The 9,611-nt window shown below is 54.7% G+C and overlaps 1 protein-coding gene across 1 annotated transcript in view; it reads left to right on the forward strand.

The window, feature by feature from the left end:
* Window positions 1-4,740, forward strand: part of Kiaa1614 (KIAA1614 ortholog) — a 30,652-nt gene extending 25,912 nt beyond the window's left edge. The window contains exons 9-10 of the mRNA XM_038349369.1: window positions 11-195; window positions 3,522-4,740. Coding sequence (XP_038205297.1) covers window positions 11-195; window positions 3,522-3,715 — 379 coding nt within the window. The 3' untranslated portion in view covers window positions 3,716-4,740. The remainder of the gene's footprint in view (window positions 1-10; window positions 196-3,521) is intronic.
* Window positions 4,741-9,611: the final 4,871 nt, after the last annotated feature.

A 9,611-nucleotide genomic window follows, 5' to 3' on the forward strand; every position in this document is an offset into this window, starting at 1 on the left:
CTCTTTGTAGGCCAGCCAAAGCCTTTCCCCATCGTGCCCTCAGCGTGGAAGATGTGGGTGCCCCTAGCCTGGCTCGCACGGTGGGCCGGGTGGTAGAGGTGTTCCCAGATGGCACAAGTCAACTGCAACTGCAACGACCCCCAGAGGGCACTTTTGGTTTCTGTGTGGCCTACGGCAATGGTCGTCGAGACTCAGGTATGCCCTTGGTAGCCTCAGCAGAGTACCCGGGGTGTGGTCAGGTTCCTTCTGGGCTTGGCCGAGCAATGGAGAAAGGCTCCCCTGGTCCCTCCAGAGCTCCTGCTGCTGTGGGGGCTGAATTGGCAGATTTGATTGCACTGTCCCTCTGCTGTCCTGTGACATCTTGAAATCACAGTCCTCGAGGCTTTTCAGAGAAGCAGAGGAAAACTGCCTGTGCTTGCCAGTTCTCGGCTGTTCCTTTGATGTGGTTGATGTATTTCAACGGCTCCCGGCCTCCAGCTGCTGGTGTGTCTGGGCATGTGGAGTGGGCCTGCCTGTCTGCAATCCTGTCCACAGCCCTCCCTCACCAGCTCCTCGGGGCTTTGTTCAGATGGATCCTGGCTCCAGGCGCCTGGCCGGGTTGCCTGCTGTGTGTCCTAATTCAGTCCCACTGTCACTGAGTTCTTGGTCCCTCTACATCCGTGAGTCCTTCATGGTGACCTGACTTGCCTAGGCCAAAGCCTGTAGTCCAGAGTGCATTTGAGTACAAGGGACCTTGAAAGTTATCCACAGGCTGTGCTAAGTGGGGAAGGTTGGGAGGTGTGCTGAGGGAGGGCGGGCTGAGGAAGAAGGTGGGGGGAGGGCAAGCCCAGGGCTGTGCTCCTGGGCCCTGCAGAGGAGGCTGTCCTGCTCTTGAGTGTCCTAGGTCCGGGCTGTTTAACTGAGAAAGGCCCCCTGCTGCTGGGCTTGCAGCACAGCCTGTGTTCTCGCATCTGTCCCGTTGCTCACCACCCAGCAGCTTCCAGGAAATATGTGCATCAGGTGCCTTCTCATGTGTACTGTGACTACTGGGGTCACAGCACCGCAGGGAGCGCACAGACCCCTGACTTCATGGGCAAGCACTCCAGCGAGGGTGCTGGACCAGTTCTAAAAGTTTGCTTCATCTATTTCGTATTGTGACTGTGACCTAGCGGAAAGCACCAGGAAGCAAACATAAACACAGCAGGCATGGCAGGCATAAGATGGCATGAGTGGAGGTGAGACACGAGAAGGGTGGAGCCATCCGGGGCTGGGAGATGAGATTCAAGATCAGAGGTCTAAAGGCATGGCGTTGCCTGTTGGGGAATTGAGGTCAGACTAGAGCTGAGGGCAGAGAGGTTGCGGGTGTGCTGTCCTGAGGGACTTGGGGTTCCTCGCTGAGTAGGGCAGAGACGATCTACTGAGGAGATTTTAGAGCAGAGGGTTGAGAAGACACAGTGGGACAAGGACAGGCACTAAACCTACTTCCACAGTCCAGGAGGCAGACAAAATAGCAGGTGGCACAGGGTGGCTGTGGAGATGGTGAGCAGGGACTTTAATCTGGCTAGTTCGCAGTTAATGTGACCTGAACTTCTTGGTGGGCGAGAGAGAGACAGAGAGAGAGATTGGAAACAGGAATGGGGTGGGCCTCCCCCAATCTGGACCTGGGGAGGGTCAGATGTTAGTGAGCACAGGGAGCTGACATTGGGGAACCAGACAGTGTCATCCAGGCTGTCTCCATGTCCCTTACTTGGATGGTCCTGTCCAGGTGGTGTCCCACTCTTGTGGCTGTATTTGGCCACCAGATATCACACGGGGATCTCACACTAGGCGGTGTGGTGGCTGCTGCCGTTCCCACCACAGGCCCTCCCCTAGCTGCTTAGGGCCACTTCCCCTGAACCTCGGAGGAGCCATGGCCTGGGGCTGCTCTGGCTCCTTGCTAAGCATCAGTCAGGATGCAAGCATGTGTCCCATCTGACACCTCCACACCCACAGAAACAACAGGCCCTGCCTTCTGTTCTAACCGGCTACAACATAGACACCCAGTACCCCTAACAAAGGCTGCCTCCAGCAGACCGTAAATGCCAGAGTTGCCTTGCAGTCACGATTTCAGCTGGGAAGCCTACCCAGTCTCCCCCAAATGGCTGGACTGACGTCAGTGTCTGGTCTGGCTTGGCTGCATTCTTCTGGGTTCTCTCATTCCTTCCCACCTGCCTCTCCTCCTGCACACCAAACACTTCTGCGGGTTCATGTGGGGAGGAGGGGGTGGCTCCCTCTCTCCATGCCAACAGTGCGCAGACCTAGCAGGTAAGCTGTTCAGGCATCAGAGAAAGGAGATCAAGAATAGGGCAGGGCCCCAGTGGAAAAGCCACCTGCCAAAGGGTGTCCGCTAAATGACACTTGGTCATTCAGCGGCTGAGCCTCACTGGGAAGGCTCATCTTGGCCAAGAAGCACAGAAAAGAATATCCAGACTCCAGACAGGAGAGGAAGTGTGTATGCATCTCAGATCAGCCAAATGGCCACAAACTTTTAGGTTACTTGGTGAAGGAGTTGTAGTCCATATTCAGAGCCTGGCTTCTCCCGGACCCAGAAGCTGCAATAAAGGCTCCCCAGTCCGTGGGCCAAGGTACCACACTTTCCACAGTCCACGATGCTCCAAACCAGAGTTGGAGGCACCAGAACAGACGCCTGACTAGGAAGGGCCTTGGGGCAGTTGCTGTGTTTCTCAGCCAGCTGGCGAAGGTGTCAGGGTCGTGCTCAGCTGTCCCCAAATCCTATTGTATTGTCAGTTCAGGAAAGTCACCCACAAAGGCTATCCCCTGCTGTCCTCCAGCAGGCTGGCTATGCTCACGCAGCAGAGCATGGTAGTGGACTCCAGCCTGTGTATCCTGTCACATGGGGGCAGCTGACAGAACTCGAAAGATGCCTGGCCCTCAGCTGGGTACCCCAGTGCTGTGGCAGCAGTGGCTGGAGGCCTGCCTTCTCAGCCCAAGTACGCATGACCTCTCCCACAAATGGATTTCCTGAGAGTAAGCCGTAAACGTGGGCAGAACAATCACTTTGGCTGGACTTTGGCCCAGATGCCCCCACTTCCAAGTGAGAAACCGTGAGTGATGGCTGAGAACAGGGCAAGCCCTGGACGGTACTGTGAAGCAGATTTGGTCTCAGCCACTTCTACTACTCTAGTGGCACTGTCCCCCACCGTGGCCTTTGGACTGACCCTGGGTCTCTGGATCCATCAACTACATCTATTTATGAGTACTAAGGAACAAACAGAAAGCACACCGGTCTTCATTTTAAAAAATGACTTCCTTATCCTAAAAGCTGCCATCAGAAAAGGGTGAGATCAGTTTATTCCTTCTGGACTGCATATGAATAATGTCTTCAAACATCATTTGCATGGGTTTTCTTGTTTTGAAAGAGGCTGCAGAGAATGAGGTTATGCTTGGGGAGGCAGGGAAGAGGAACATGAAGCCACTTGTGAGGCATGTGTGTCACTGTGCCCTGTATGATTTCTCACCCCCTCTCCTCTCTTCCTCTGCAGGACTCTACGTGCAGGCCATGGCTGACCGGGATACTGCCAAGCTGTACTCGGGGCTGCTTGGGGTGGGAGATGAGATCCTAGAGGTCAACGGGGCCAAGGTTGCTGGGCTGAGCTTGGCTCACATCAAGGAGCTACTGGCTCGTGTGGAGAGCTTGTCAATCCGTGTCTTGAGACAGAGGCCTGTTCCCCAGTGACCCAGAAGTACTGCTGCCCCCATGGACACTCCCTTAGAAGCCCTGACCCCCAAACAGCGGGGTTGGAGGCTGGAAATGCACTACTCAGAGATAATTTGTGGCTGGAAAATGCGGTTCACAGATCAGGGTGGCATCTAGTTGTCTGGGCTGTGGCAGAGCTGCTCTGATCCGCCACCTGCAGAAAGAGACGAAGAGACTGTTTGTATGTTCTAGTTAAGGTCACTAATTTATGCAGATCTGGGGAAAGAAAATAATGATCTTTTTCCATGACAGAAGTGGTAGCAACAGGATGTGTCCCTTTGTTGGAGGGAGAGGAGAGCAAATTATTGTCTCCTTGAGTTGATCCCTGAGAGCTGGCCTCACGCCCTGGTCACACTCACTGAAAAGTCTCCTCAGCCCCCAGCACACCAGAGACAAGTGGCCACATTGGCCTTGTTCAGTCTCTTTCAGCTGTGGCTTGCCTGGTTCCCCTGTGACTGCACCTTTGCTCCTGATCCAGAAGGGGCTCAGTATCTTGGCACAGCACAGCAGCCAGGAGTGCAGGGTCCAAACCAAGCGCTGGGAAGTACGGCTGTCAAGCCTTCTGAGCCCGCTCTGGGTATGTAGACATCTGAGAGGTTCTGAGAGCCATGTTAAGAGAATGTTAAGAAGTTCTAGGAAATTTTTACGATCAACACCAAGCTGGAAAAATGAAATATTGCCATTTTGAGTAAGTGTGGCCATGGTAGTAAGGGTGCAGAGGTGGAGGCCAGCCCGGCCAGCCCAGCCAGCCCTTTGCCTCCACCCCTGCCTAGTCTGTGGCTGTTGCAGCCTGGCCTGGGCGGGCCTTGGTCTTTGTTCTCTTGTCCAGCTTGGAGACAGGGCTGCAGCTGGTGTCTGGCTGTCCCCCAGCTGCAGGATTCCTGTCCAGACCTCCCTGGTGGCAGCTGTGGGTGGGCAGCAGGCAGGGAGGCTGTGTGCTGGGGGTGACCATCCCACCTAGGCACAGCATGCCCAGCCTAGAGCCTGTTCAAGGGTTCAGGACTCCGTAGATGCATGGACAGGTGTCAGTCTTAAATTATTAAAATGAAAAGCCGAAGCTGCTTCCATTGGAGTTCCTGAATTCTGTGTTCTCTTGACCTTCGTCGGCCCTGAGAGATCTGGGGCAGGAGCAGAGGGGCACAGGTATGGCCAGAGGGCATTCAGAGGGGACGTGGGGGGCTGCAGGGATAGGGTCACAGCCAGGGCAGATGCAGAGGTCTGTAGTCCTTGCAGAGAGGAACCTGGCAAGGCCAAGAATGGAAAAGGACATGGATAAAAATGTTGGCTAGGTGCGTCGAGGGGTGGAGTGGGCAGCTCATTGCTAGTTTGGAACTTGCCATGTTGCAAGCTAAGGTTAAAACAAAATGGACTGGAGAGACTGGCTCAGCAGGTAAGAGCACGGCTGCTCTTCCAGAGGACCTGGGTTCAATTTCCAGCAACCACCTGGCAGCTCAGAACTGCCTGTAACTCCAATCTCAGGGGTTCAACACCTGCACACAGACATAAATGCGGGCAAAACATGAATGCACAGGAAATAAAGATGAAAATTTATATATATAAAAAAAAGCTTTCATCTAGATTGGGCTGACATGAGTGTGGTGGGCAGCTTCCATGGGACAAGGAAGACATTGAGGGAGGCATGGACCTGTGGAGAGGGGACAGTGTAGCTTCAGCCTGGGAGGCAAGGAGATGGGACCAGCTCAGCAGAAACAAACAAACAAAAAAACCCTGCTGCTGCTGCCCCAGAAACTGAGGAGAGAGGGGGAGGGAGAGACATGGAGGAGTGTTTCAGAACCCCAAGAATGCAGGGTAGGTTGACTAAGGCTACCCCAGAAACTTCAGGGTATAAAGAGGGTACTGAGGCACCCCAGAGATAAATCTGCCCCCCAATCCCTCCTCCACAGAAACAGCACCCCCTAGCAGGAGACTACAGCCATGGGGAGGACCCTGGCAACCCCTAGAGCTATTTCCTAGCCTGAAGCTTACAAGCTGGAGAAACATCACCCTGAAAAAGGCATCAATAGCAAAAGTCACCTGTGTTCTGTATGGCAAGGTCCCTTGTCTTCTGGACAAAGGCAGTAAGAGCCTGAGGCTGGGAGAGGAGGAAGAAGCTATGCATGGGGTGGGGGGCTGGGGGTTGCAGTCCTGCCGGGGATGGCCAGGCCCTTGTGCCTCCTCTGCTTCCTGTCCTTTCAGAGGTGGGAAGCCCAGCTCAGTGCCATCAGCCCTGCCTGCCTGTCACTCTCTTGTCACTTGTCACTCTCAAGTCTTCCCCTACTTTTCCTCCCCCAGTTCCAGAAAAGGAGAGAACTGGGGTGTGAGAGAGAATGTGCAGGACAGTGGAGGCTCTCCAGCCTCTGACCTGGGAACTGAGGCACCCACTGGGGCCTCTGCTCTTGCCTGGAATAAAGCAACGCTGAGGTCCCTGACCTGTGTGCATGGCGGGAAGGGGCTGCTTTCTCCAGCATCTTGTCTGATCTCCAACATCTGCTTTACCTAGAGAGCTGCTGACCTAGGCCTGGTCCAGCCCTTCTCTAAATACTGTGCTATCAGAGCCTTCTAGAACTAAGTTAATTGCCATAAGCCAGGTCTGGTGCAGGCCAGAGTGGCAGGGGAAAATGAGGAAGACTATCAACACACAGCACAAGGAGGGGCAAGCGCAGCACACCACCTGGGCAGTACCCCTGAGAGCCAGACATGGTGCAGCCCTGTGCAGAGTCAGAGAACTGGTGATGGGAGGGGAACAATGCACCCAAGCAGGGGTCTGTGCATGGGGGCTTGCATTGAGAGCGAGGATACTCAGGCATTAAAAATATACACCCTGGACGAAAGACGTGGGTTTCCCCTGAATAACCGGTTTCTCCTAAGCTCAGGAGTGGCAGCTGAGTTGGGGACCAGAGAACAAGAACCAATTTTGGCCTCAGAAAAGCCAATCTCCTGAGGGGTTGCAGGGCATGGATGGGTGGAGGTGGGAGAGGACCTCAGAAGGCACTATTGTTAATCAAGCCTTGCTTCTGCTTCCAGGAAGAGGACACAGGGTGACCCCCTAAGGTGTGCCTTTAAGTTTGCACAGGATCTGGCAGGAGCTGAGAGGAGGATTCCTACCACTAGGCACTGTGCGTGCTGGTTCACTTTGGAGTGTAGCAACCTGTGCTGTAGGCCTTGTGGCTAGGAGGTAACTGTCATCCTGCCAGCCAGCCAGAAGCAGCTTCGCTGCTTTCTAAGACAAAACAGTAGCGTGTTCAGCAAGTCCGGGTGTCCCTGAGTCTGGGCAGGCCACAGGCTAATCGTCAGCTGCACCTTCAAGGCCACGGGCTGCTGAGGAAGGTGCCCAGAGGGCCTGCTCCTGCCAGGCCAAGGATACCACAACCTCGTGTGCAGTGACCTGGATGGCGATCTCAGTCTGCTCAGGGATAACGCAGCGTAGTGGAGGATGAGGGAGGGGCTCCTTGAGGAAAGGCACTGTAGGAGGCACCAGGCCAGCTGGGGGTGAGGGGTGGGTGCTGACCGAAGCTGACTCACAGCTGGGCCCAAGTGTGCATGCAGGGATGTGCACTGGGTACATGGTTCCCAAACCTTAGGTTAGGGAGCCACAGGAGGCATGGCTCAGATTTCTAAGTTAGCAAGTGGGTAAGGAGCAGGCAGAGTGCCACCCCGATTTACTGACCTTTACAGGGTAGGGGTGCTGTACTTCACTTTCAGCTTTGAGGTCCTTTGGGAGACATGAGGTCCAACTTCCCCCCACCTGCAGTGTTCCTTCCCTGGCAGTGTTTCTGACCCTGGAAAGTGGGGTGTATTGGGAGGAAGGGCCGGGAAACAAAGAGACCCTCCCACAGAACAATGACAAGTTCTCTAGTGTCACCTTGGGCCGAATTGGTGGAACTGATGAACCCAGGCATGATCTTTGGAGGAGGACATCTCTCGTTCTAGACCCGAGTCACCAAGAAGCCTAGAAGCAGATGTGCGGACACATCTGGACTTGTAGGCCCCTCACAGTGGCTCAGGGAAGGGGGCTAACCACTGGGCATTCGCCCTTTCCCTGGCTCCAGCTCCACACACTCATTTATCCTCTTAGTCCGTGTATCTGCGGCCTTGCTGGGCTGCCATTCCACCTAGCCACTGCCTGGCAGCCTTTACAAGGCCTGGAGAAGTCTTCTCCCGGGCACAAACCACGACGCTGCGTGCTGCCTGGCATTGTTTCCCCTTTAATTCTCACACAATCGTGCAATCAGGGACTTTAGACTGTGACTTTCTTCGGTGGGATTATCCTTTAGACTTACCTGGCCACCACTGCTCCGGCCTGCTGCACCTGCACCTGCCCAGGCCATTCCTTCTGTCCTCAGGCTCACTCTGAGGCTATTCAAAAGGCTGCCGTCCCTGAATCCCTTCCCACCATGCTCTGGGACGTCTGTTTCCTATGGAGCCAGGGCACCTGCTCAGAAATGGCAACAGCCCTTCCTTGGCAAGCTCTGCCCAGCTTGCAAAGGCTGTGGGTTTGGCCAGGTCGCTGTGCTGGGCCCGAGGAAGGGAGCTGCTGGGACTGGCTCAGATACCGTGCCCCTGGAGCCAGGACTCAACAGCTGCCCTGCCAGTCCTGGAGGGTATCCGGGGCTGTTCTGCTGATGCCCAGCCACCTGCCAGGCCTGCCTTTGTCTCGTCCTTCTGCAATCTGGGCTCAGGCCTCTATCTCAGCATGGGGCTGCCCTTGGGGCTCTGGCCAGGTGCCAGGCATTAAGGCCAGGCCTGCTCTGCCCTTTGGGATGCCAATACCTCCAGAACGAAGTCAGCTACAGCTGTGAGATAAGGCGGATCAGCATGCCGTGGGCCACAAGAGATGCCAAGACAGGGGCCCATCCCCACCTGGGGCCACAAAGGCTTCTGGGGAGGGCCAGCCTCAACACTGTGATTCCCCAAATTCACCAGCCTCCACCCAGCTCTGCAGTCCGACTGGGAGGAAGAAATGGGTGTGGTGAGAGCTCGTGCCACTGTTGGCCTCCAGGACACATCAGTCTCCAGGCTTTTCTGGGTCACTCTAAGCAGTTGGCTTCACTGTTCCTATAGACAAAAATCCAAATAGCAGCATCTTAGGGTTTCTACTGCTGCATTGAAGGCACCATGACCAAAAGGCAAGCTGGGGAAGAAAGAGTGTTTTTGGTTCATACTTCATGTTACTGTTCATCTTTGAAGGAAGTCAGGGCAGGAATTCAAACAGGGCAGGGACCTGGAGTCAAGAGCTGATGCAGAGGCCATGGGGGGTGATGCCTACTGACTTCTCATATGGCTTGCTCAGCCGACTTTCTTATAGAACCCAGGACCACCAGCCCAGGGACAGAAACACCACAGTGGGCTGGGCCCTCCACCATTGATCACTAATTAAGAAAATGCCCTACAGCTGGATCTTAGGGAGGCATTCTCTCAGTTAGGTTCCCTCCTTTCAGATAGCTCTAGTTTGTCTGTCAAGTTGACACGGACTAGCCAGCACAACCTCTGAGGCCGACTTCCTGAACTCCTGAACCAGAATTATTATTTTGCGTATCCCAGACTGGCCTTGAACTCACCGAGATCCTTGGTCTCCTGAGTGGCTGGGATTACAGACCTATGCAACCATGCCCCCATCTGGATCCGTTTTCCTGACTTAACAGTAGACTTTAATGAAGGCTCTGAGACACAGAAGACCAAGGCACAAGACATCCATACCTACCTCAGGAGTTCGGTGTTGTAGGAGCTGGGAGGTGGCTCAGTCAGTAAGTGGCATGTAAAGTGTGAGGACCAGTCTCCAAACCTACAGTTTTTAAAAAGCCAGCTGTGGTAATGGATGCTTGCAGTCCCAGGACTGGGAAGGCAGAGGTGGGAGGAGCCCTGGAGTTTGCTGGTG

The sequence above is a fragment of the Arvicola amphibius genome, chromosome 12 (genome assembly GCF_903992535.2).
Source record: "Arvicola amphibius chromosome 12, mArvAmp1.2, whole genome shotgun sequence".
Lineage (NCBI taxonomy): Eukaryota > Metazoa > Chordata > Mammalia > Rodentia > Cricetidae > Arvicola > Arvicola amphibius.